This window comes from Perognathus longimembris, chromosome 14 (genome assembly GCF_023159225.1).
Source record: "Perognathus longimembris pacificus isolate PPM17 chromosome 14, ASM2315922v1, whole genome shotgun sequence".
In the NCBI taxonomy this organism is placed as follows: domain Eukaryota; kingdom Metazoa; phylum Chordata; class Mammalia; order Rodentia; family Heteromyidae; genus Perognathus; species Perognathus longimembris.
Genome location: NC_063174.1, coordinates 52192890 through 52220167, shown reverse-complemented (window position 1 = coordinate 52220167; position 27278 = coordinate 52192890). Strand labels below are relative to the sequence as shown.

General features: G+C 44.6%; 1 protein-coding gene across 8 annotated transcripts in view; it reads left to right on the top strand.

Moving 5' to 3' along the window:
• Positions 1-2848, top strand: part of Foxn3 (forkhead box N3) — a 360243-nt gene extending 357395 nt beyond the window's left edge. For all 8 annotated transcript variants that reach the window (XM_048361885.1, XM_048361883.1, XM_048361884.1 and 5 more), the window contains one exon: positions 1042-2848. In XM_048361885.1, the coding sequence (XP_048217842.1) occupies positions 1042-1645 (604 nt within the window). In that variant the 3' untranslated portion in view covers positions 1646-2848. The remainder of the gene's footprint in view (positions 1-1041) is intronic.
• Positions 2849-27278: the final 24430 nt, after the last annotated feature.

Below are 27278 nucleotides of genomic sequence, written 5' to 3'. Positions count from 1 at the left end.
ACCCTGCACTTCCACTTGTGCCTATACTTTCTCCGCATAGCGCCTTTATCCACCAGGCCCATGGCACAGAGCTAGTCATTGAGACACAGCCATGACTGGGTCACGTCTACCAGGCTGATAGGTGACGCCAATCAGAGACGCAGGCATTGAAGAGATCAGCACGTGGCTCACAAGGATGGTGGGAATGCTCTCTGGAGGGCAAGGAAGAGCCTTGTACTTGGGATCCACAAGCAGCCTGGGGCCGCGTTCCACAGAGCTCTTAGAAGGGCATGGTAGGGTTGATGAGCTGACAGGAAACTGGGCTGGGCTGACACAACCACATTTCCCTAGAACTTTCCCTCACCCCCTCACTTTACTCTTCCCTCCTGCGGTGAGTAACCCTTCCCTCCTACCAGTATATGTCCCTCCAACTCGCTCTGTGTGTCAGCCATGTGCTGGGCACATTAGAAAGCCAGCTGTCCATCAGATGCAAGGAAGGTGTGGCCCGGCAGGGAGTAACCATGACTGTGAAGCTCACACCATGTAGCTGCAGATGGTAGTTCCCATCAGCCCATCCACCCTGAGGGTGGACACCGTTTTTATTGATAAGGAAGCATAGAGGAGGTTATTGCCCCACCCAGACTGGTAGAATTTTAAAAAAGATGGGGGGGTGGGGAATCGTAACAAAAGCAAGACAAGCTGGAGTTTTAGCGCGTGTTAAAACACCTGCCTAGAGCCAGGTGCTGGCTCAGGAGGCTGTGATCTGAGGATCATGGTTCAAAGTCAGCCCAGGCAGTTAAGTCCATGAGACGCTCTAGCAGAAAGCCTAAGGTTGAAGTTGTGGCTCGAGTGGCAGAACCCCAGCAGCCTTGAGCTTGAAAAACAGCTCAAGAGACAGCACTCAGGCCTTGAATTCAAGCCCCAGTCCTGGCACCAAGAAAGAAAGAAGTCTACCTACTCCCCACCCCTTGACCTCGGGGTTCCCCTGGCTAGGTAGGTCAGCCCTGCACGCAGCACTTGCGCCCTCTAACCCGTGTCCCCTCTCCGCATGTCGCCCCTCAGGAACGGCCTCGGTGGCTGCCGCCTGCGGACTGAGAGCGAGCCGTCCTGCGTGTCCCCGGTGGTCAGCGGCGACCCCAAGGAGGACCACAACTATAGCAGTGCCAAGTCCTCCGACGCCAGGAGCACCTCACCTGCCAGCGACTCCATCTCCTCCTCCTCCACCTCCTCCTCCTCCTCCTCCTCCTCTTCCTCCTCCTCCTCCTCCTCCTCTTCGGCTGACGATCACTACGAGTTCGCCACCAAGGGCAGCCAGGAGGGCAGCGAGGGCAGCGAGGGGGGCTTCCCGAGCCCCGGGAGCCCCAGCGAGGCGGAGGAGGACGACAGGAAGGCCAGCCCGAAGGACGCCAAGGACGCCCTGGGGGACAGCGGCTATGCATCCCAGCACAAGAAGCGCCAGCACTTCGCCAAGGCCAGGAGGGTCCCCAGCGACTCGCTGCCCCTCAAAAAGAGACGCACGGAAAAGCCCCCCGAGAGCGACGACGAGGAGATGAAGGAGGCGGCGGGCTCGCTCCTGCACCTGGCCGGCATCCGCTCCTGCCTGAACAACATCACCAATCGGACGGCAAAGGGGCAGAAGGAGCAAAAGGAAACCGCGAAGAATTGAAAACAAGTCACTGATTTGTTTTGAACTTAATGGCCATTTGGTTTTCAGCATGTCAGGAGATTTCTAATGATTTGTGGCAATATCAGCAATTTCGTTTCTTTTTTTTTTTCTATCTTTCTTTTTGGTTTGCTTCTCTTTCTTTTTTTTTTCCTTTTCCTTAATTATTATTATTATTATTTTGTTTGTTTCATTTGCCCCCCCCTTTCTGTCTGCTTTGTTTTAGACCCTTAAGAAGTTTATTTTTAAAGGAGATTGAAGCCATAGAACTCATATTGACACTCAGCTGTTTTACAAAAAGCTTTTCATTATCCGAAGATGAAAAACAACCACAATAACAACAAAATACACAAAAGCCAAATTACCATTGCTTCCTGCAGCCTGTCAGAAAAGATGGGGCCGAATCTACAGGGTTTATCCTCGTTCATGCCCCCAGGGACACACATAAGGGCATTTGTGCCACTAACAACCGGTCACTCAGGCCCAACCCTTTGGTTTAAGAAATCAGCATGCCTCTGGTCGCTTGAAGGCTCATGGAGTGATTAGAGACAAAGAAGCCCCCCGGCGCCCGCTAGGAGCAGGCCCACATTTGTGGTACCATGCATCCCAGTACACCAGGAACGTCCTGGGCATGGCCATGTAGCCAGAGTTAGCTGTCTGCCCTCCATGCTTCTTGACCTTGAACCTGGTAATGCCTCACAGGTGAACATTGATTGGGCTGTTTCAATACTTCAGGTGTCAGTAACTTAAGGAAGAATAGCGGGGTACATTCTTAGAGCTACTGCTAGTCACTGAATTCTGTTCTATATTAAATTAAGAAAATGTTCCAAAAGCCATAAACCTGAAGATTGGCCCTGAAGGCACATACACGCACACAAACACAAGAACTAGACTGAGAAACGTTAGTGCTGAAATACAAGCCCTGTCTTTACTGCCTAACTAAAAAGCAATCGAGCCCAATGAGTGACAATAGCTGTTAGGGAAGAAAATAATGGTACAGATTCTATTTCTTTCTAAATTTGTTTGATCCAAATGGACAACAACAACAACAAATATTGCTACAGAGCCTGCCATTAGTATTGTGTATTTTTAACAGATTAAAGGCATATTGATGGACCCCCCCCCTCAAAAAAATAAAACATGTCAAACAATAAACTCCTCAAAAAAGGAGTTTGCAATTAATGTCAGGACTCAGCTTTGCAAAAATCAAAGATTTTCACATTCACCCAGTATAGCCAGCAGAATTTCTGATTCACAATGCATGGGTTCCTTTGAAGAAGAAAAAAAAATGAAAAAGAAGAAAAAAAATCACAAAAACAAACTTTTTTTAATTCAAAAAATAACAAAAGTTCTTGTAAGGTAAATAATGTATTTAGCATGAAGCATGAATTATTTTCATATAAATATAGAAAATAGAGAAAAGGCTATGCCTCTAATTTTTAAGCCCTTAGGCTTAGAGATTCTTTTGTTTTTCTTTCTCTTTAGTTTACTTCCTCCCCCCCCCCCCATATTTTTTCTCTCTTTTTTTTTTTTCCTTCTTTTCTTTCTTTGATTATTTTTTTTTCCAGGTTAATTTGTTTGGGTTTTTTGAAGCAGGTGTTTAAGGTTTAACCTTCTTCAGGGACAAATTCTGACTGTTGGGGAATTTACTCTGCAATATATAAAAATATCTTCATGCTCTGGTAGGGCTTGGATGGTTGAACTCTACACTGCCTTGTTGCCCTCAGCCCCTCTCCTCTCTGATTCTCTATTGAAGAGTGTGTCCTTCCTCTATGTCTGTACATGTTTAACATGCCGCAATAATTTGAGGGTAAACTTAGTAGTGAGTGTGTGTGATAGAATCAGGAGAATGATGGGACGCTTACTTGAGAAAAATCATTGCCATGATTTGGTTCTAGGAAAAAAAAAAAAGGCAGTGACTAATTATGCAAATTTGCCAGGAGAAAGGGGAACGTGCTAATGGGCCTTACTGGGTGAGGGTTGGAGATAGGGTACACAGGAAGGAGGAAGTGGTACAGGGGTTAGGAGGGCCAGCCCAGAGGTTTGTACTGCGACGATGCCATTTCGCAATAAGCAGGGGACAGGCCATCTCGACCGCTAACCTCAACACACTAACCAACCTGGAATTACGACCACCTAGACCGTGAGAACTGAACTGAAATCACACCATGTCGCAGATCAGAAACTGTTATCTTTGCCTAAAAGAAAAAAAAAAAAAAACTTCTTGAATTTTTGGGTTTTTTTTCTTTTGTTTCAGTGGTTTGGTTTTTACTTTTTTTTTTTCTTTCTTCAACTCCAAAGAGAAATCTTTGAAAAGAATATGATCTTCCATCCAAATGGAAGGAAGTTTTTAAACACATAAACATCTACTACTACTGTGGCTCAGGATCTGATGATGGTCAGGGAAACGCAATGAGGTAGGCATGGGACTGGAAAGTTCCATGGCCAAGGACTTGTCCCGACTCTGGGAATTCTCTGGTGCATTCCCCCTCTCCCTGTCTTTCTGGGGGCTGCTGAGGAGGGAACCTAGAGGAAACCTGGGCCCAGTGAGCAGGGCAGATTTCCTGCCCACCCCTGAGCAGGAGCCTGAGCTCTGTCAGTATGTAGGCTCTGGAGGTGAATCGGGATACCAGTAGACTTCCGGCGGGGTTCCATGCCTTCGTTCTTCCCAAGCATCTGACACCCTAAAAGCCATCCACCACTGTGGACCTGAGCCACACCTTAATTTTCGTTGTCTCCCCGCCCCCCCCCACGCCCCAGCAAGTTCAAAAGACCCCTCCCCCTCGCCCCTTCCCACCCCCAAGATGATGAAATTCAGACTTCTCTCCTGAAAGGCAGAGGTGCAGTCAGCACTCTTTTTCTGGCAGGACACTTCTTCCAGTGAACCCCCCCTCCACCTCCCCCCAGTGGGCTGTCTCCCCTCATTTCAGTTTTCTAAAAGGGGAGGAGGTCTCTTTTTAGAAAGTAATAAAATGCAATGTGTGTGATTTACTTTTCTGATCTCTTTGAGAAATAGATAAATATCTTATTTTTTAAAAAAGTGTGTTCTTCACTTCAGAACCACTCTCTTTTGCATAAATACCTCATCGGGCAGCTTTCTAAGTGTTATTTTTCCTGAGCCTCCCTTGGCAATGTCATGGAATCTTCTGGAAGATTTGTTAGGGAAACTTTACCGAGGGTACTTTTTTTTTCTATTTTTCTTCTGTTTTTGGAGGCATACACATTATGCATAACCAAAACAATGGCTCAAATTGTGTTTTAACTTGGTGTTTTGATTGTTAAAGACAACACACACGCACACACACACACACACACACACAAAGTATCCATGTGTATGTGGCTGTTTGTAGCAAATTTATTACAGAATGAGGTTGTCTTTGTCCTTAACAAGCCAGGGGTCCGAAGGCAACTTCTCTCCTATCCCTTCCTCCAAGAGCAGTAGAGAATTTAAGCACAAAACTCTTTGTGAAAGACTATTTTGCTTAAGTATAATTCACTTTAGTTCTGAAACTCCTTTCCAGACTAGCCTGTGTATCCATTAGTCTGCCAGATCACCTGGTCACCATTAAAGGAGTCAAGGTGTCTTCCTTTCTCCCGCCAGGGGAAAATGGCAGTTCATGTGTCATTCCAGTAGCTTACATTCTCACCTAGGGCATGGGGGGAGGGGAAACGGGGAACTATAGCAATATTTAAAGATGCTTTGAAAACCGTGAACACATCACCATCATATCAACAGTGACTTGCTATTGGGCCCTTGGACACATGTAAGAGAACGTGTAGCTCTTTTGTTGTTGTTTTTTTCTTAAATGCTACACACATAGATAGTTATGTTTAATCCTACTCTAGTAATTGTCTCTTGTTTTTAGTCCTATGTGGAAAGTATTTGCATCCTAGATTCCCCCTCCCCCCAACCTTCTAATCTACCACAAGCTCCTCCTTCCCTCCCCTTCTTCATCTGAATATTATCTGCAACTAAGAATGCACCAAACCCACCTGTCGATCGTGATTTGAGAAAACCCCGTGGTCCAGATAGCTGTGGCAATGCTACACTTTTGGAGGTGGAGCAAGAAAGAATTTTTTTTTTCTCATGGACTCAATTCAGCTCAGTGTGTCTAGTGCCTGCTGGTCACAGCTCTCTTCCCAGAGAACACTCCAGAAAAGGCCATGGGATTGAAAAGTACCCAGGCAAGAGGGGGCACTGGAGCGGAGATGACACAGGTAGCTTTTGTGGCTTCTCACTCAGCATCCAACACAACCAGGCCCGCTCTGCACCCCGGGCTCCTGCTGGGATCCAGTGCTACCATTCTGGGTGAGCCTCTTGCAAGAAGAGCTCTTTGGGAAAGAATCAGAGCTAGGTAGGCGTGGACCTGCCCGGGAGTGGTTTTCCATTGGAGATTAACTTTACATTCAGCGCGATTTCTCTTTTCCTTTCAACTTTATTCAGGTTGGGACTTGTTTCTTTCTAGTGGATCACAGCTGCCCAGATGTTGAGATTGACTTTCTTATTTTTACATTTCTGTGAAGAAGTATATTTTTTTTTTCACTTACAGGATTTTTTTTTTTGCCACCTAAAGAAAACAGTGAAACTCTATGTCCCCTCCCCCCTTGATTGTTAGTTCCCAGTGTTGACAGTTAAATCCTTAGTGTTGTAGGTCCTAGTCCACCGATACTATATCAAACACTGTTATGCACATAATGCAGCACTGTGATCTAATTTAAATAATACTTTTTTATTATTTATACTACTATATATAATATACATCAACACTTTTGCTATATAACCTAAGTGATTAAAAAAGAAAAAAAAAAAAAACCCTTTTAGTTACCTGCCAAACTCTGAACTTGGGTTTCTATTTGTAGTTAACACAGTTACAAAGTTGTAATGGTGTCTTTTTTTTCCTCTCTCTCTTTTCCTTTTCCTTTGTAATGGAATGTGTAAATCAAAAGTATATACATTGTGTGGTGTTCCTTGGAATTTGATGAGGATGTGCACACAGCATTCAGTGTTCTGTATAGACCTGCATACCTTTGTGAACCCCTTGACAGAGCTCCAGCCAGCCATGATGGCTAACTTACTGTCTTCTTTCCTGCTTGTTATTCTTGAATTAAGCACAGACTCAGTTGCTTTATCATGAATAAACGGGTGTGACCTTGTCACACTTCCACAGTTCAGCAAATAAGTGCTAGCTTCACTGACCAAAAATTCAGGAAGGAGAACACCATATTTTTTTTTTTTTTTTTAGGAAAACAAATGATCCATCTTTTAACGGCTGAAATCTATATGTGTCTATGGTGCTGTGCGTCTTGCTGTCGAGCTTCTGAAATCAGACCGATGTGAAAAGATCATTTACTTACTGTGAGATGCTCACAACTACCCTTCCTGTTGTCTTGTTGGTGTCGAAACCAAGACTATTTATTTGGAATATATACCGCAGTGTTTTGTTTTTTTTTTCCCCCACTGTATATCATTTGCAAATGTGGAGAGCAGCCTTCTCTACCCTTTTGCAAATATTTGATATTCCATATTGGATTCTCAGAAGACTTCGATATGGTGAACCTGTCAAACCTAGAAATTGTATTTTATCCTTTCATGACTGTTGCCTGAGTTCCCCATCCTACGCGCACACACATGCACGCACACACACGCGCGCGCGCGCCCATTTTTAATTTTTAGAGGAAAAGTAGCATAGCACACTTTCAGTTGTTTCCATCATCCACCATGTCTGGAGGATGGATGCGGAGGCGATCCAAGGTCATGGCTATGTCAATCACCAGCGTCCCACTGTCGTTCACACTACCTACACTGCCGTGGAGGCCACATGGGCAAGTCTCTGGGGAGCAACTACCGTGGTACATTTCTTTATACTTTGATTCTGTTATTTCTGAGTTGGGTTTTTGTTTTACGGAGAGGAAATGACAGTGGTTGAGGAATCGGGAGGAGCAAAGAAAACATAAAACCCACAAGTTGATGGTTGAATGCTTAGGGTCACCTGGCCTTTTCTGGCCAAAACCAATTTCTTCATGGCCAAATGAGTTTATTATAAGAGAAATCTTTTTCAGAAGCCAATTTGTTATTTGGTTGTGTTTTTTTTTTTCTGTATTTTCTGTATGAAACTGCCAATATCATGGATAGAAAGAGAGAAGCCTAAAAGAGAAAAGAAAGTGGTGTTAGTGGTGTTTGTGTTGACCTAACGAAGCAGTGTGGACAGGGGCGCGATCAGCCACGCCCCAGGGACTTGGTGGTGTCTAGTGGGGGGGTCCACACGTGCATTTTGCATTCTTCATATGTAATCATATTGCCAAAGACAAACTATCTCATCATTTATTGTAAATAACACTTTTCCCCAGACCTACCATAAAGTTTCTGTGATGTATCGTCTTCCAGTTGCAATAAAAATTACTGAGTTGCATTAATTGAAGGAAAGTGCCCTGTAGTGGTTGTGTACTGTGTCTCCGGATGCACTTGCTGAGCAGAAGCCCTCTCTCTGGTGGAAGGGGCAGTCACTTGCTTTGCAGCCTGGTTTCAGGGCCTCTGCTGCCCTTCTCCCCATCCTCCAGCATGCTCGCATTGTGATGACGTCACATCTTAGCCAGTACGTAAGTACACGGTCTGCGGCTAGGCTCACCTAGGCATCCTAAAGACACTTCCTGCTCTGCTGTGAAGCACTGTGGGCCTTCCACCCCAGGTCTTAGGGGCCAAGCTTGCTCTGACAACAACCTGCTTTCCTGGGAACCATCAAGAGTAAGGCCCTAATGACCTAATTGCATTCCCCTATGCCTCCCCTCTGACAGGCTCCACGTCATACCGGGGACCCTGTTTGCAGCAGATGAAGATCTAGGTGACACCCCAGACCTCAGCATACCTCAAACACCAGTGAGGAGTCGGAACTAGGGAAGTGGAGACAAAGGGTAAAAGGCGAACCAATGCAACAGCAATACAGGACAATATGCTGTAAACCCACAGTACAACTTGGGGGAAGGGTGAGGGGATTGGGGAGGGGGCAGATGGGAGAAAAATGAGGGAGTAGGTAACAAGTTTGATAAGAAATGTACTCACTGCCTTACGTATGAAACCATAACCCCTCTGTGCATTACTTTGACAATAAATTAATCACTTTTTTGTTAAGCCCATGAGGAGCTGGCTGGGGGAGAGGAGCCTTTGGGCAAGTACTAGATCACTTGACATTGGCCGCCATGTTGGAAGAGGGGAAGGGTGATGCTTTGGGGAGCATTTTCTGATTGCTCTCTCCGTGGTTTGGATGTTCAGTGTGGCCTTCCTGTGGGTCTCACCAGCAGCAGTAACCCCAATGGAGCCAGCCTCAGTCACAATCCTTCAGCCATATCCCCATCCCACTGGAGTCTTGGTCCCTGAGGAAGCGGAGGCCGGGCCTCCATCTCCTGCCTTGCCCTGGTTGTGGGGGTGTCTGTAAGAACCTGGGGAGCACGCTGGCAGGAGTCCTCCCAGGGAGGCCTCTTGGAGGCCAATGCTGCAGCTTGTCTGAGCTTGGCCATCATGACTGTCTCTCTCTCTCTCTCTCTCTCTCTCTCTCTCTCTCTCTCTCTCTCTCTGTCTCTCTTTCTCTCTGAGGAACCCCCTCCAGAGGCGGGGGGGCGGGCGCTCTAGGACAACTCAGAGTTTGAGAGGATTTGATTGGGAAGATGAGCTGAAGTCATTCTGAGCCAGAGCTGATGAGTCAGGGAACTGACCCAACAGGGTCCTGCTGATGGCTGTGGGTAAGGAGTGGCCGTGCAGCTCCGCATGTGCAACCAGGTTCAGTAAGTGAGGGGAGGAGAGACTCCGCGTGGATTATCAGAAGGCCGAAGGGAACTGCAGCAAAAGGTGGCGCCTAAAGAATTCCAATAGGGTGAGTGGAGCTGATAGAGCTAAGGGACAGCACCCAAACCCAAAATTCAAGCTCCAGTACTGGTCACACACACACACACACACACGAATTAAAAAGAATTCCAATGGGATGGCATCGGCCTATGAATTCTCAGCAGGGGGCTGTCCGTCCTGCAGCTTCTCAGGGTCCAGGAAGGCCTTTTGGGGGCATTAAGAGCTACCCTAGAAGGGTTAAATGGGGGCTATTGTGGCCTCTGAGCACATTTTCCTCTTATCTTGATTGCTCTGCCTGATGAACTTCTCACCTAGGAGATCTGAGCCTTCTAGAAAGTTCTGAACAAAGGGCATTTTTCAGGGGGAGTCTTCTCTGACTAGTAGGCTTTGGTTTATGACCTGACGGCTCCATCGCGCTACTCTTAAGACCTCCCTAGGGATTACGTGGTCTAACAGATGGTCAAACCTAAGGGTGTTTGGACTGTCTGTTTTGTTCATAGGGTTATAAAACCAAGGATTCATAAGCTGGATAAGGATTTTTTTTCAAAAGATTCAAGACTAAATGAATACATGTGTCTTAAATATTTGCCCTTTCATGGGCTATGAGTGGACCATTACTACGACAGGGTGTTTAATGCTTAAAGCAGTGGTACCTTAACTTGATATCTCATTCTTGGGCATTTTTAGATAAGGTGTTCTTAATGATTTGAGTGCTGTTCTATTCCTCTATAATAAAATACTTTCGGTGTAGAAGGCTAAATCTCCCTCAAACATGGCAATCAGAATTATTGAGAGTTCCCCACCCATCTGCTACATACTTCAGGCTACCTTCTAAAAATATCTATCATGGGGAAGTACCAGGCAATGGAAGTCTAAAAATAAGATCGTGGCTGATTGTACAACCTCCTGTTTCTTCATTAAATGGGTCTCTCCTGTTCACATCCTAAAACTGGGAAGTTGTACAATTTTTATGTCAACAATAAATATCTTTTTTTATGTATACGAAAATGCCTTTTTATTTTATTTTTTCCTTTATTTTCAAAGTGTGATACATAGGGGTCACAGATTCATATGAAAGGCAGTGAGTACATTTTTTGTTCTACTTGTCACCTCCTCCCTCATTTGTTTTGTTTTGTTACTGAACACTAGAGTTTGAACTCAGGTTCCAGTGCCCATCTGGTGCTCTACCACTTGAGGCACACCTCCAGTCCAAGATTTTTTTTTTTTTTGGCCAGGCCTGGGCCTTGGACTCAGGGCCTGAGCACTGTCCCTGGCTTCTTTTTGCTCAAGGCTAGCACTCTGCCACTTGAGCCACAGCGCCACTTCTGGCCATTTTCTGTATATGTGGTGCTGGGGCATCGAACCCAGGGCCTCATGTATATGAGGCAGGCACTCTTGCCACTAGGCCATATCCCCAGCCCCAGTCCAAGATTTTTGCCAGTTAATTGGAGATGGAGTGGAATTTTCTGCCTGAATTCACTTCGAACTGTGATCTTCAAGGTCTCAATTTCCTGAGTAACTAGGATGACAGATGTGAGCCACCAACACCTGGCTAATTTACTGCTAATTTGCTGATTCGCAGGCATACGAACCATTCTTATACTGATCTAACCAGAATATGGCATTGAAACCACAGTTCGTGTCTGGTGCAGACAGACAGTTCATGTCTGGTGCTCACAACAGGAAGTTTCAGTGTGGTTCTTGATATTCTCCACTCCCACGCAATTCTATTTAGGGGACTACCATCATATTGATCATGCCATTAGCCTCTAAATAGAATTAAATGCACTTGAAATAATTGGCTTTTCTTAAACACACACACACACTCAGAAATTGAGTTTTGTTCCTTCTGGTACCTATTTATTTTTAAATACTTAGACCCTTTGCTCAGCATGGCATAGACGGTTAAGCATTGAGAGCCCCTCAGCCTTGACGAATAGAGCCAATCTGTAGAGATGAACCAGCTGAGGAGGTTGTGAAATGGATCCCTGCTCCTCAGTTACAATCCATGACTCCATCTTGGATGTTGTCAGTCTTAATGGGTGCTTGAGAAAAAGAAAAGAAAACCTGACTCCCACAGAGGCACAGACCAGCCTGGGGCCAGAAGGCAGTGTGACCATAACCATCCCACAGTACTCTGTAATGGCCCTCACTGCTAAGAGCTCATAACAGACCTGGAGGCCTTATAGCACCTGTCTGGGGGCTTCACCAGGCCAGAGAGCAGGATGGGAGAGGAAGGGTTCACCAGTGTTCCTCAGCCAAGGACAAGCAGAAGCTGGAGTTTAAGCATCCCAGAGTTTCCAACTTCTACATGGATGTTCTGCCCAGTTACCACTCTGCTCCCCAAAGCATGGTCCAGCAACCAACAGTACCGTCAGTGGGAACCTCATGAAATGTTGGGCACTGCTTGGCCCTTCGGGGTCAGCTTATGTACCTTCTCAGGAGATCCACATGCATGGTCAAGTTTAAGAAGCACTACTCTGATTAGATGCCTGTGCCTCACACTTGTATTCCTAGCTACTCAGGAGGCTGAGATCTGAGGGCTGGGGCTCAAAGCCAGCCCAGGAATAAAAGTCAATGAGACTCTGAGCTCAGTTAACCACCAAGCAGCCAAAACTGGTGGGGGGGGGAAGGGCGGTGAAGCCTAGCACCTGGCCTCCCAGACCAGCACCAAAAAGGAAAGAACTACTCTGTGTTGTTCTGGACCCATCTCCCTAAGGTCCCCAGAGAAGCAAAGTTCCATTGCCTTCAGTAACAACCTTATGTACACAGTACTTTTACTGCTTTTCTGCACTGTCATGGCTGTCAATCTACCATACCTTCTACCACCATTTCCACTTCCATAGGACCCCTCCCAGTGAAAGTACATTGTCTGCAGGTCTCTTCCTGGGGGAGGGCAAACCTAAATCCATAGCCTCTTTGAGACAAGGAAGATAGGCCTCAAAGCTCAGCCCATGGGCTGGAGATATGGCCTAGTGGCAAGAGTGCTTGCCTTGTGTACTTGAAGCCCTGGGTTCGATTCCCCAGCACCACATATACAGAAAATGGCCAGAAGTGGTGCTGTGACTCAAGTGGCAGAGTGCTAGCAAAGAGAAGCCAGGGACGGTGCTCAGGCCCTGAGTCCAAGGCCCAGGACTGGCAAAAAAAAAAAAAAAAAAAAAGCTCAGCCATACCCCTCCTAAGCCAGGCAATACTGAGCAAATGAAATGAGATGACCACTTCCTTAGAGGGTGGAATGAGAAAGTTCTTGTGAAGGGTGAAATGGCTGCTACACAGGAGCCTGCCCCACGCCCGTTAGCAATTACTACTCACCACTTTCTGCTTCTGAAGTCCCCTCAGTCCTCTGAACCTGGGAACATCCAAAAGTTCAAGGCACTTGGGTTCTATGACATCATGGATTGGAAAGGACTTTGGACTTGAGGCGGGAGGGAGAAGGCTTGCATATAGCTGTGCCATCGGCTGCAGTGTGAACGTGAACCTTCGATTTCATCTCACAGAGCCTTCATGTCAGCCTCTGTGAAATGGGGGTGCAAATACCAATGTAGACAAGGTGTAGAAAGCAGCTGGCAGCTGGTTGGGTAAGCCCGGGGTGCTTAGGAAATGTTTGTGGAAGGGAGAGTAGGAGAGACAGGACTTGGGACAATCTTTAGGGGTGGTGGCACCTCTCCCAGGCCAAGGCAACCCCCCAGGATGATTCATTGCTCCTAAACCTCAAACACAAACGTGGCTGTCCCCAATGGTGTGCCACTGTTGAACCTGCCTTGGCATGAGCAAACAGGAAGAGTCCACAGGTAGGCAGGCCTGGCCTGTTGCCACACAGAATGAAGTACAAGTCCTTGTCTCAGGCCTAACCAGGGAGGAGCATTTCTCCATGAGCCCAAATCCCCCTTACTGGGAGCAGCTGGCACCCACCCTGAAGTCCTGCTGTTGTTTGTGAAAAGACTAGAAAGGCCATCGGGCAAGCCTCACATAGTAATTAATTGTACTGGGAGGGAAGTAGAAGGGAAGGGCTATTCTCAGGGAATCTCTCCTGCCACCAGAGGATGGAGACAGATTATTTTCTGAGGGAGATGGAGACATAGGCCTCCAGCCCCCGAAGTGCATATTAGGCTCAGCATCTGTGGAGTAGGCCCCAGAGGCACCCTGTGAAGCTGTTTGCTCAGAAGGAACTAGAAGATGGAAACAAGGCGAGTGTGTTAGTCAGCTTTCTGCCACCATGGCAAATTCCTAAGAAAGACAACTTTAAAGAAAGAAAGGGTTTATTTGGGCTCATGATGTCAGAGGTTTCAGCTCATGGTTGGTTGGTTCTGTTGTTTTGGGGCCTGTAGAGCCACAGTAAATGGAGGCCAGGAATGCATGGCAGAGGAAACCTGTTTACCCCATGGTGGCCAGGAAGCAAGGCAAAAGACCCAGCAAGGCAGCAGATCCACTGTTCCCTTCATAGGCACTTCCTCAATGACCTAACTTCCTCCCATCAGGCCCCACCTTCTAAGGCTTCTACTCCTTCCCACTAGCATGGGCAGGAGGCCAAACCTCTAGCACATGGGCCTCTGGGGGCCACTAAAGATCCAGCCAACACAGCCAGTGAGGTATGTATGCTGCCAACAGTTTATAAAAGATTTTGTTACTTCTTAATTTTATCACCATAATGACATTGTAAAACAAGATGGGAAATGCTATTCCATGTTGGACAGGTGAGAGAAATTGAGTCTCAGAGTTCCATTTCTACAAATCATCAGGAGTCTTAACTTGGATCTCAGGTCTATGAATACTCATGAGCGCTCAGTTCTCTGACTTCTCTACTCCAGAGAACAGATTGTCTGAACGGCCAGAAGAAGAAAAACTCCGCTTTTGTTTTTAAAGATACTTTAAAGTGGGGGCGGGGGGGGGGGGGCGGGACTGTGTTTCTCACACCTTTCTGACAACATTTCTGGTGTTTTTCTTCCCTCTGTAGCTCCATCTACTGTCATATTTTCAATACCATTTTTCTTCTGCCAACAAACTGCCTGTAACCATTCCAATAATACATCCTTGCTAGAGGTGAATATATTCATCTTTGGCCAGCTCATGGTTTTGAACAGTATTTTGTTGTTGTTGTTGTTGGTTGTGGGGCTTGAACTAAGGGCCTGGACACTATCCCTGAGCCTGCTTGTGCTCAAGACTAGCAGTCTACCACTTGAGCCACAGCACCACTTCTGGTTTGGGAGTGATTAATTGAAGATAGGAGTCTCACAGGACTTCTCTACCCAGGCTGGCTTCAAACCACAATCCTCAGATCTCAGCCTCCTGAGTAGCTAGGATTACAGACGTGAGCCACTGGCACCTGGCACTTGAAAAGTATTTCTAAAGAATTCTATAGGTTGACCATGCACGTGTCCCCAGCCTTTGGCCCCCGAGGCTGAGGGATTATCAATTCAAGGACAAGGTGAGTTACATGACAAGACCCTGTTTCAAAAAAAAAAAAATCGAGTTAACATTTTTTTTAACTTTTAAAGTATTTAAACACATGTCTCAGTTTAAAAAAAAAAAAAAAACAACTCACCTGTAGGTCTTATCTAAAGAACCCCAACTAAATCATTGAATAATTCTCATTAGTGAAAAAAAATGTAATGTATAAATGTGAAACATGAGGACATTATTAAAAGATGATCTTCTAAAAAAAACATTATGAGCATTTTTAGGGGAATCATTACAATATTATCCCATGCCCAAAAGCAAAGGGGGGGGGGGGAATAACTTACTAGAAATATTGTGAGAAGTCAGTGGAAAACATGAACTCCTATTTTTAAAAATTTTTATTACTGTTATGAAGATGATATGCAGTAGGGCTATAGTTACATAAATCAAGTAAAGCGTACAAGTAAAGAGTCACCCCTTCCCTCACTCTCTCCCAGTTCCTCTCTCCCGTCCCCATCCACAAGTTGCATAGTTCATTTTCAACAGTGTCCAGTGAGCGCCACTGCAGCTTTTGTTTCCTCGTTGTCTTTCTGCTGAGAAATCTGCAATTATCCTTATCTTTTCTCCTCTGTACCTCCCACACATGCATGCAACATGGGTGAACACACACACACACACACACACACACACACACACACATTCAGATTTTTCTCTTAATCATCGGTTTTTAGCCAACTCAATTTTTATGTAGTTCCTGGAATCAGTGGGCTTATCATTTTCTTCAAGAGGAGAAAAGTTTGGTCATTTTCAAATGTTTTCTCTGCCCCTTCCCAATCTCTTCAAGGTCACCAGGTATATGCAGAATAAGCTGCTTCTAGCTGTTCCACAGTTCAGGAATGCTTTGCCCACGTGTATTCATTTTTCTCTCTGTTTCACTTTAGATTGTTTCCATTTTTTAACCCTTTAAGTTTATTAATATTTTACTCTACAATGTCAGATCTTTTGGAATCAAGACCAGTGTATTTATTATTATAAACATGATTTTTTTTTAAATCTCTAACAGCTCTGTTTGGGTACTGTTTGTACATTCTGTGTCCGTAGTCCACATTTGCATGCTCTTCTTCACCTTCTTGAACACAAGCAAAATAGTTATAAGTCGTGTAATCCTTGACTGCGCCTATAGAATGTGTCATGCCTGTTTCTGTTTCTATGGACTGGTTTGTCTCCTCATCTGGGTTGTGTTTCTCCTACTACTTGGCACTTATGACATTATAATTTTTTTAATGAATGCTTGATGCTATGTTTGGGGTGCTGAATATTTTTGGATCCTATTAAATATTCTTGAACTTTTTCCTGGAAGATTAGATACTTTAAGCATGCTAAGGCCTTCATCTTAAGCTTTCTTAGGTGAGACCCCCCCAGGAAAACTTTAGCCTTGCTACTCGCTAGTGTGTTTTTCCCCCTGATGATTGCAACATATCCTTCTACACCCTGTGTGTGACACTTTTCTATTCTGGCTGGGGGACCATGGACTATTCCTGTCCCTGAGGTACACAGAGGAATGGTTCTTCATGTATCTGTCTTCTCTCAAGTCCCCTGCCTGTGAATTCCAGCTGCATTGGCCTTCTTGATCCTCGTGCCTGTGTCTTCTACCCAGGAAGGACATCAAATTCTTCCCAGGTTCTTCCTGGGCGTGTGTGGCCTGAAAAATTCCTGCCCTTCCTTCTCTCAGGGGTAACATTCTGTTCTATGTGTTATCTATCACCTAAAAAGAGTTGTTTCCTCTCTTTTGTGCCATGTGTCAGTCACTCAAGGCAAGCTGATCCTTGTTCATCCATCAGAGCTAAAATGACATGTTCTCACACATTTTCTGACTTAAAAACATCTTGTGATGGTAATCTATACATAAGACATAATTTACCCTTAAATTGTTTTCAGTATACATACAGTTCAGGGCATTCAGTATATTGCCTTTCTCTGCTTTAGTTTTCAGTGGGGGGGGGGGGAACTTGTTTGTCTTCTAACTACTAGTAGATACCCACTATGTGCTAAATATGGATGTCAATGTTAATATTGTACCTGTTCTACAGAGAGGGGATATGAAGCTTTCATTTTAACTCGCCCAAGGTCCCAAGGTAATTGGTCCTACAAAGCTAAGCTATTATCTTCATTAGGAAAGGGACCTGAAAACATACTGCCTTTCTCTGTCTGTAAGAGCAGGGCAGACTGGAGCAGAGCAGAAGATCTCTTCACCCAGACACCAGAAGAGCACTGGACTCTGAGCCATACCTGTATCCGAGGGGTAGAGTCTCTCCTACCTGCCACGGAGATGAGACTCCATGCTCAAAGCCTTATGTAGGGCAGGGATATACTTGGTAGAGACTCGGAGACCACAATTCACAGTCAGTCACCTGGAGTTAAATGTCAGCTTCATTTGCACCACTGGCTTATCTGAAATTACAATTACAAACCTTTGCAATCCCTGTTCAACCTACCAGCTCTGAACAGGCAACGCTGGCCGCCATTGATCCAGAGCATCAGGGATTTCTGGCTTCCAGGAGTTGATCTCTTTTCTGTATGTGAACAAAAGCAGGACTCTTGTCTCAGAAATATTCTGGAAGCCTCTTGGCAAAGGCTGTGGGTCATTTGCTCCCAGCCTTTCACAAGAAAGCCCTAGAAACACATTCCTTTTGTATGATTTCACTTGGTGTCAAATGCACTTTAAGTATCGCAAGTGGGTTTTTATTAGCGATTTCACACTAGCGACCTATCACGCTTGAAACATTTTATGGACGCTCCTTTTGCAGACAGGAGTATCAAGGCCAAAGGATGCTCGCTCTCACACAGCCTCTCGTGTCAAATGCAGGCAGTGTGGAGGGCACACACCTCTCCTCCCTCTCCATTCTTTCCATCCTCCCATGAGTCTCTGCTTTCCCCTGAGGGAAGGCTGCTCCTCCCACTGTGTATGGAGCCTTCTCAGCTCTGGCCAGTGCCCCTCTAATTCTTTCCCATGTATGAGGCATTGCATTATTCAGTTCTTCTCCACTGTAACAAGGTAGTTAAGGCAGGTAACTTTGCAAAGAGCAAAAGGATTGTGTAGCTCACAGTTCTGAGGGGTCCAAGAAATGGTACCTGCTTGGCTAAGTCTGGTGAGATCTTCTGGCAAATGGCGGATGGCGCTAGGGGAGAGCTTGTGTTGGAAAGATTGACCATATCTCAAAACAGGAGTCAGAGTTGCTGAGTGGGGCCCAACTCAAGCTAGCATACCCATCCTCTTGTGGGAATGTCCAAAGGGTCTCAGAAGAACGTCCTTCTGAGGTCAAGCCCCCCAATAGCTGAAGCACCACTCGCTAGGCCCCCATCTCCCAAAGTCTCACCACCTCTCAGCGGTGCCACGTCGGGGAAGAAGATTTTAATCACAATGGAGTCTTGGTGGACATGTTAGCCACCCCTGAACCATAGCAGACCCAACATGGCACCCAATACGCACCCAGATGTGGATGCGCCATTCCCATCTCTGTCACTTTATCTTCAAATCGTTGCACTTTGTAGCATCCAAGCCACCTCGAGGGCTTTCCTGCCATTGGGTGTAAGTAAAAAGGACCAGTGTTATACCTCATGTTACCTAGTACAGCTTTAGCATATAGCTCAGTCCCAGAAAGCCCAGACCAGCAAACAACTACCCAACAATCAAAACCTGACAAAATACTGGTGATTTAGGAAGATCTAGGTATGGCCACTTGTGAGAAATGACCTTTTCTGATGAACCAAGGTGCATGGTTGTCCTAAGTTGATCTGCCATCTGATTCTATTTCTGACAAAATAGGGCTTTGGAGCCGTTGTGCTGGTCAGATGCTCTTGCCTGTGAGTCAAGAGGGAGGCATAGCAGATAGAACCACCTCTCCTAGTAGCCAGGAAAGGGGACCAATGAGGGGGCAGTGTCATTCCCAGAATACTTGACACTTGGTGCTAGGTTAATTTCATGGGTGTTTGACCTATACACTTGCTGAGACTCTTTCCTTAAACAACCAGAACTTGGTTTAATATGCTACTGTTACCATCTTGAAATTCTCCGTGTGTGTGTGTGTGTGTGTGTGTGTGTGTGTGTGTGTGTGTGTGTGTGTGTGTTGAGTTGGTGCTAGGACTTAAATTCAGATCCTCAGGACTACCCCTGAGCTTTTGAGCTCAGGGAATTTTGTGCTTTATCATTTGAGCCACAGCTTCACTTCTACCGTTTGGGTAGTTCATTAGAAATAAGAGTCTCATAGACTTTCTTGCTTAGGGTGGCTTCACACCACAATCCTCAGATCTCAGCCTCCTGAGTAGCTGCGGCTACTGCCTGGCCGCCCATCATTTTTGAACAAAGGCTCTTGGAAATGTTATAGTCATTTCTGCCTAGAGCTGATCAGTCCTTTATTTCCCTTCCTCTCCTAAAGAACAAATGTATTCTCAGTAATAACCAGGGAATAAAACAATGACAAGGGTCAGAAGAGAAATCCAGGCATTGAATTTTCTTTCATTGATCTTTGTATGTGTAGCATATGAGTTTTAAAAAATAAAAAAGTAACTATTACAGAAAAGAAGGAAGCAGGGTAACTCAACTTTATATTTAATAGTTTTTATATTTACTTAATATTTGAACTTAGTCCCTTTGTTTCTAGTCTGATTGCTTTATCCTGTTCCAAAGTACTATAACAAAATACTATACACTGAATAAGTGTAAAAAAACAGAAATTAGTTTCTTACAGTTCTAGAGGTTGGGAAGCTTAAGATCAAGGTATTGAAAGATTTAGTATCTGACGAAAGCTTATATCCTGGATTTCAGATGGTACCTTCTCACTGTTCCTCACATGGTGGGAAGGTCAACATAGTTTTTTGGGTCTCAGCCTGGTTCTCATAAGTTCACTAATCTTATTTATGACATCTCCACCCTCATCCAGCACAATTGTTTGGTCATTTTTTTTTGTTTCCTTGACTGGTTCTTTAGTTTTTAAGCAAAAAGTAACTAATTTTAAAGGAAGAACAGATTTCAGTCTTAAAAGATTTTATTTAAATTTAGCGAATCATTTCCAGGCATGAGCTTACATTTTCATTTTCCAGATGAAACAACTGCACCTCACAGTTTGCATCTTATTCCATGTTAAACTCATATGCAGGTTAAGAACTTAAGAAATAAAGTAATTCGTGTTCTATGTTGTTGTTATCGCAATCGCTTCACTGTCATGATTTATTTGCAACCACAGTTTACTTCAAATCTCTAACACAACCGTTTGTGGTACCAAGGTGGACAGGAATATGAACCATGCCCCAAGTCAATGCAAACGATTCTATGTCATGAACTTCACCTTGGAAAGGAGCTGAAATAGCTTGTGTCTGCCCTGCTCTGCACTGGAAGCAACCACCTAGCTGGGAATTTCCAAATTAATTCTCATCTAGAATGTAATTGAAGGACAGGAAAGAGAAGTTCATTAACTTTAAGCTTATGCTTATCTCATTAAAACTCAAAATAACCACAGTAATTGTTCAGAACGTAAACCAAAAAGCATGTTTTCGAGAAGTATTTATCACTGACTGTTTAGTAACGCTGACATAGGGTGTTAAGAGAAGGCATTAGTAGGTTTTACTTTTGTTTTTCAAGTCGCTACAGGGGATACAGCCTTCAGCTACCCACATATAGGTAGATGTGCTTTACTGTTAGAAGATGCCCTTTCTATTTTGCCATCAAAAGTTGCAATTAAAATAAAAATAGCCATGTGCCAGTGGCTTAGTCTATAATCCTAGCTACTCAGGAGGCTGAGATCGGAGGATCACAGTTTGAAGTTAGCCCAGGAAGAAAAATCCGTGGGACTCATCACCAATAAACTACTCAGAAAAAAACTACTCAGAAAAAGCCAGAAGTGGCACTGTTGCTCAAGTAGTAGAGCAATGGCCTTGAGCACAAAGAGGATCAGGGACAGCACCTAGGCCTTGAGTTCAAGCCCCAGAACTGGCAAATAAATACATCAATAAATAAATGCAATAATGGCTAGTATTTCTAGTTCAGAGCTTTGGCTAGAAATTGACTCTTTGGTTGGATGAAGGGGCAAAATGTTGAAAATATGAAATCCTTTGACCTAGAAATTTTGTTGCAAGGATGTGAATCTAAGTAGATGGTCATGGTTGTATTTAAAGATTTATCATGATATCATCAGTATCACTTACAACAATATCAGAGAGTCCCTTGCAATAATGATAACTAGAAATAATATATTGATTACCTAACTCGATATACATGCATTAGAATGTGTAGCAGCCATTAGCTGAGTGCTCATGGATTTTTGTTATCATTTCAGCTACTCAAGAGGCAGAAATCAGAAGGACCAAAGCTCTAAGCCAACCAGACCAAAAAGGCTCCAACTCAATAGAAATAGGTAGCCATGGTGGCAAATGCCGGCCAGCCCAGCTACTGTGGAAAGTATAAATAACAGACCATTATCTGTTCCTGGCAAAAATCAAGATCCTATCTCAAAAATAATTAGTACTGGGGCTGGGGATATAGCCTAGTGGCAAGAGTGCCTGCCTCGGATACACGAGGCCCTAGGTTCGATTCCCCAGCACCACATATACAGAAAACGGCCAGAAGCGGCGCTGTGGCTCAAGTGGCAGAGTGCCAGCCTTGAGCAAAAAGAAGCCAGGGACAGTGCTCAGGCCCTGAGTCCAAGGCCCAGAACTGGCCAAAAAAAAAAAAAATTAGTACTAAATAGGCTAGAGTATGGCTTATATATACATTATTCTGAAGTCAAACATTATTCTGGTTAGAAGCCATGAATTCAAATGTTAGTACTACAAAATGAAATAATGTGAACCTGCCACTTAAGCCACTCTTTTTGAATATTATTAATACTATGGAAAATATTTTCATAGTATATTTGTACGTGAAACAATTGGGTTCCAAAACATAGTGCATCATATGTCCTCTCTGCTTTTTCCAAAGTAAGAATATGCATATTATTAGTACGTGCCACCCACGTCCCAGCTGGAACACAAAATAAGCTTACGTTTTCTTTTATACCCACATTGCAATGATTCTAGTCTCCCTACCCCAAAGAACAGAGGAACTCCATTCTTCTTCTGGCCATGCAAGGTCATTGCAGGAAGCTCTAGGAAGTGCTCAGCACGTTCCCAGATTCTACCTGCTGGCTGTCACTTCCTCCCGTCGTCCATCTCTGAGGCCCTGCTGGTCACCTCTGGCTGTCCTGGGGAACAGCTGTCTTTGCCAGGCCACTTACTCTTTTGCTGGCTGCCCCCAAACCCCAGCTCAGATCCTCAGAATATTCTTGCTGAACACTCAAGGGAAGAAGTCAGGGCTGATTGAAGCAAAGGCCTTGGCAACAAAGGCTTCTATGTGTCTGTGGGACTCACAGGCCCAAGGCCAACCTTATGCAGGCTCCAAGTTCAGAGCCTGGGAGGTCTCCTCAGATTAGGGACCAGCCTAGCCTTCCTCCAGCCCTCATGGGGTGGCCCTTTCCCAGTCCCAAGAGCCGACCCTCGTGCTTAGCCAGGATGACTAGAAAGGGGAAGATCTGTTTCCTTCAGGAGAAAATACTCTTTATGGAGACAGACCTACCACCGAATACCAAAGGGCCCCTACCTCTGAGTCTCACCTCTCAGACCCATCAAGGAAAAGCAAAATCAGCCCCTGTCAGCCCAATGCATTAAGCAATTTATCTCACTGTAAATAACCCAGCCCAGCCCTAGAGTTGTTTCTCTAACCCATGAACAGAGTCAGGGTAAAGAACAGCCTTGTCCCAGGTGCTGGTGGCTCATGCCTGGAATCCTGACTACTCAGGGGGCTGAGATCTGAAGATCACAGTTCAAAGCCAGTCTGGGCAAGAACGTCAGTGAGACTCTTATCTCCAATTAACCACCAGAAAACTGGAAGTGGAACTCTGGATCGAAGTGGTAGAGCTCTAGCCTTGAGCAAAAAATCTCAGGGACAGTGCCCAGGTCCTGAATTTAAGCCCCATGATGAAGATGAAGACGAAGAAAGAAGGAGGAGGAAGAGGAGGAGGAGGAGGAGGAGGAGGAGGAGGAGGAGGAGGAGGAGGAGGAGGAGGAGGAGGAGGAGGAGGAGGAGGGGAATAAGGAGGAAGAAGAGGAGGAGGAGGAGGAGGAGGAGGAGGAGGAGGAGGAGGAGGAGGAGGAGGAGGAGGAGGAGGAGGAGGAGGAAGAGGAGGAGGAGGAGGACAAGAACAAGAAGAGAACAGCCTTGTTTTCATTTGTATGGCATCTCTCCACGGACCAAACAGCTTGAGGTCCTCTTCATGATGACCTGCCATTTTCTCTCAACATTGGAGGTAGGTCTTCTACACGTGCGTATTTAAGACTGAGACTTTTTTTCCAAAAAGAATACAAGGAGAAATGATGTCTCTTGCTCCAGAAAATATGTTATTATTTCTCCAATTACAAACTTCCCTACGGAGGGGAGTGCTTTCAGCAGTCACCTGCTAGCAGGTGTGTGTGTGTGTGTGTGTGTGTGTGTGTGTGTGTGTGTACACCTTGGGGATGCACAGAGCACACTAGCGTGTGCACAGAGACAGCAACCAGGTCTAGGTGACGTGGTCATTGGCAATGCTAAATGCCTTCTGTTTGTGCTTTACACCTTTCTTTTTCTTTTTGTGCTAGTTCTGAGGAGTTTGGATTTGTTTTTTGTTTTGTTTTGTTTTCTAAATTGGATATTAAGAATAATCTGAGAGTAAAACAGACACAAAGCCCTTCCTTTCCCTTCCTTTCTTCTTTTTTTCTCCTTTCTGAAACAAGTTCTCGTGATGGAGCCCAGGCTACCTCAGACCTCTGAGAGCTGCGGGTATTACAAGTAGATTGATTCTTAAGCCCGCATGCTTTATTTTTCTTTTCCTTGGGTTTTTCTCCCCGCAAAGCAAAGCCCAAGCAGACTGTTCATTCATGCTTTCAGTTCATCACACTTTGCTAGGTATTTTACACGTCACAAAGACCATGGGCCTTCAGTTGGCTTGACACAAAGATACAGATGAGGCCTGCCTAACCAGAGAAGAGACTCATTAAAGGGCAAGATCGATGGGACTGGGAGTATGGCCTAGTGGTAGAGCGCTTGCCTTGCATACCTGAAGCTCTGGGTTCAATTCCTCAGCACCACATATATGAAAAAAGCCAGAAGTGGTATGGTGGCTCAAGTGGTAGAGTGCTAGCCTTGAGCAAAAAGAAGCCAGGGACAGCGCTCAGGCCCTGAGTTCAGGCCTCAGGACTGGCAAAAAAAAGACAAAAAGCTGAGGGATTCATTTAACATGAATTAGAATCGAAGGCATTTGAAAAATATTCATTTTAGCAAATAGTTGAGTTCAGCAATATTTATTCAAAACTATACTCAAGTTCTAAAACTACAGTGGCATCTTGATTAACTTGTTTGTAGCTCATTTGGGGGGCTCAAATCTAATTTTTTAAAACAATATTAACTTTAATTTAAAAATTTTAAAGCAATTGTTTTTCTCTGTGCTCGAATAGTTCTCCATCTGTCAGGTGGCAAATGAGCTGGTGGGAATTTTTTTTCAACTTTTTTAAAAATTTCAAATTACCAAAGTAATACATATTCATCAATGAAATCATGATAAATACAGCAGATCTCAAAGAAAATCACTCATCCAGAATCTCACCATGCCAATCACAAAGAAACTGCTCATTTGAGATCTGTGCGTTCAGCCTAATGCACAAGCACATGCGTGCACACACACACGTACACATGACCACACATATAATAGTCTTGACCTGGCCATATCACTTTGCCATCTATATTCTGTTATTCTGCAATACGTTATAAACATTTATCTTTCGTGAGTTATGTTTAGTAAGTGGTAATGACTGTCTTGTGTTCCATAACATTGACAAATCCTTAAATTATTTCTAAGTCTTTGCTATTGTATTGAATGTTTCTGTGTACATTTGTGTTGTGTACTCTTACTGTTTCCTTAAAATAATCCTTCAACTAAGGCAAACGAAATCTGTATTTTCAAGGCTCTTGGTACATATTGGCAGACCAATATCTGTCTAATATCTGTAAGTCCTAATGTACACGTCTTCCAGCTGAATGAAAGAGCTCTGGCTCCCTGCTCCCCCCACCCCTTTCCCTACCTCAACATCCCTGTTCTACTTCCACAATTTAATCCACCGCGGATTGGAACTTCTGTGCCAGTACTGGGGTTTGAACTCGGGGCCTAGGCACTATTTCTGAGCTTTCTCCCCACGAGGCTGATGCTCTACCACCTGAGTCATGACTCCATTTCTGGCTTTATGGTGGTTAATTGTAGATAAGAGTCACATGGGCCCAGGCTGGTTTCAAACCTCGATCCTCAGATCTCAGCCTCCTAAGTAGCTAGGATGACAGGCATGAGCCCCCCAGCTGGATTGGAAATAATTGGGGGGAAAAATGTATCTGTAATTGCAAATGTGCAGGCTTTCTTTTTCTTGTCATCATTCCCTAAACAATCAGAATTACAAATATTGATTTGTAATAGTATAGTATTTGCATTGTGTTGGGTATTACAAGTAATCTAGAGATGATTGAAGGCATATGGGAAAACATGCATAGGCTCTGTGCAGATTCCTTGCCATTTTATACTGAGCCCTGAAGCATCGGTGGAGTTTACTATCCAAGAGGGTCCTGGAACCAATTTCTTGTGGCTATCACATGACAGCTGTATTTTAAGATGTCCTTGGCGATGGAGCTAAAATATTAGCATAGGATGTGATTCTCTCTTAATAGCCCTAGAAAAGGAATCCAAACCACATCAGAGTTGGAGGCACTAGTAGGGTGGGTCTCCCCCTCTTTCTGATGTGGGAACGTGCCTTCCTTTCCTCCATATCACTGAGTGACCAACACTATTGGGCATAGCCCAAAAGATTCAGTAGTAAAGAACTAAGAGTATGGCTCAGTGGTAGCATGGTAAGCTAGCAAGTGCAAGGCCCTGGGCTCAAACCTCAATACAACCAAAAATAAAGGTTGACTTCTTCCTTTCTTTCTTTCTCTCTCTTTCTTTCTTTCTTTCTTTCTTTCTTTCTTTCTTTCTTTCTTTCTTTCTTTCTTTCCTTCCTTCCTTCCTTCCTTTCTCTCTCTCTCTCTCTCTCTCTCTCTCTCTCTCTCTCTCTCTCTCTCTTTCTTTTGTCAGTTGAATGCGGTTGAATTAAGAGCTTGGGCACTGTCCCTGAGCTCTATTGCTCAGAAGCTAGCATTCTACTACTTCAAGCCAAGATCACTTCTGGTTTTGTTTGTTTGTTTGTTTGAGTGGTTAATTGGAGATAAGAGGACTTTTCTGCCCAAGCTGGCCTCAAACCACAGTCCTCAGATCTCAGCCTCCTGAGTAGCTAGGATTACTGGTGTGAAACACCAGCACCCAGCAAAAAATAATAATAATAATAATAAAGTTTTAATAACAAAGATCTTTGAGTGAATATGTGTGTATACAGACTTCATTGTGTATACTGAAATTTTGCCACGTGGTGTAATGAGATATGTAGAGATGGCTGTGACTTTTTTCTAATGAAACATCCTGGTGTTCTGGAAAATTAGTTTGGCACCTGCCATTGTTTATCTGCAGACTTTCTTGTTCCATGAGGCTCTCTCTTCATCTGCAGGTCCCCATACTGGAGGCAGCCTACAACTAACCATCAGAAGCAACTAACCAGGCAAATCTCTTTCTTCATTGTTAAATATGAAATTAAGAATAGGATTAGGCTTCAACCCAAAAATTGACTATCAGAGTGGAGCCTTTTATTGAGAAAATTTAGAAGCTTAGTCTAAAACTGAATTTGGATGGTTGGAAAGACTTCTGTGATTAACTAGTCATGTCTGCTAAGGAAGAAATTCAGTAAGTGACTACTCATACCTGTTATGGCAATAGGAACAGAAATCTTCCTGTCGAGTAGATAGTTGCAAATGTTTCTGGTCTCATATATAATAGTTGCTGGTGGACATACTCGGTGCCTGAACCAGGCACCTCTAACATCTCTTCCCAATATTAGATTATACTTTCTCAAGGCTGCTTTATTCATCTTGCTTTGGGACAGTTAGAAGACCATCTTACTGCATCACGTGTGTAGGGGATGGCTATACCTTTAAGACCTGGAGCTGCTTGGCTGCTATCCCCTCCTACCCCCTTCCGGGTTCTACCGGAGGAGATAGCAAACCAGCCCCGCCTTCCGCCTCCGCCACGTGTGATATCATAATGGCACCAGGCCGAGCCCAAGGAGGCAGTTTTGTGGGCGGTGGTCTCCGCCTATGTGGGAAGTTCCGTGACATCACTGTGATGGATAGTTCAATAGCCAATCGTTAATACCCAGTTAGTCCCTCCCCTTCCTGCCGCCATTACTGTTATATAACACTCCCCCCCCCCC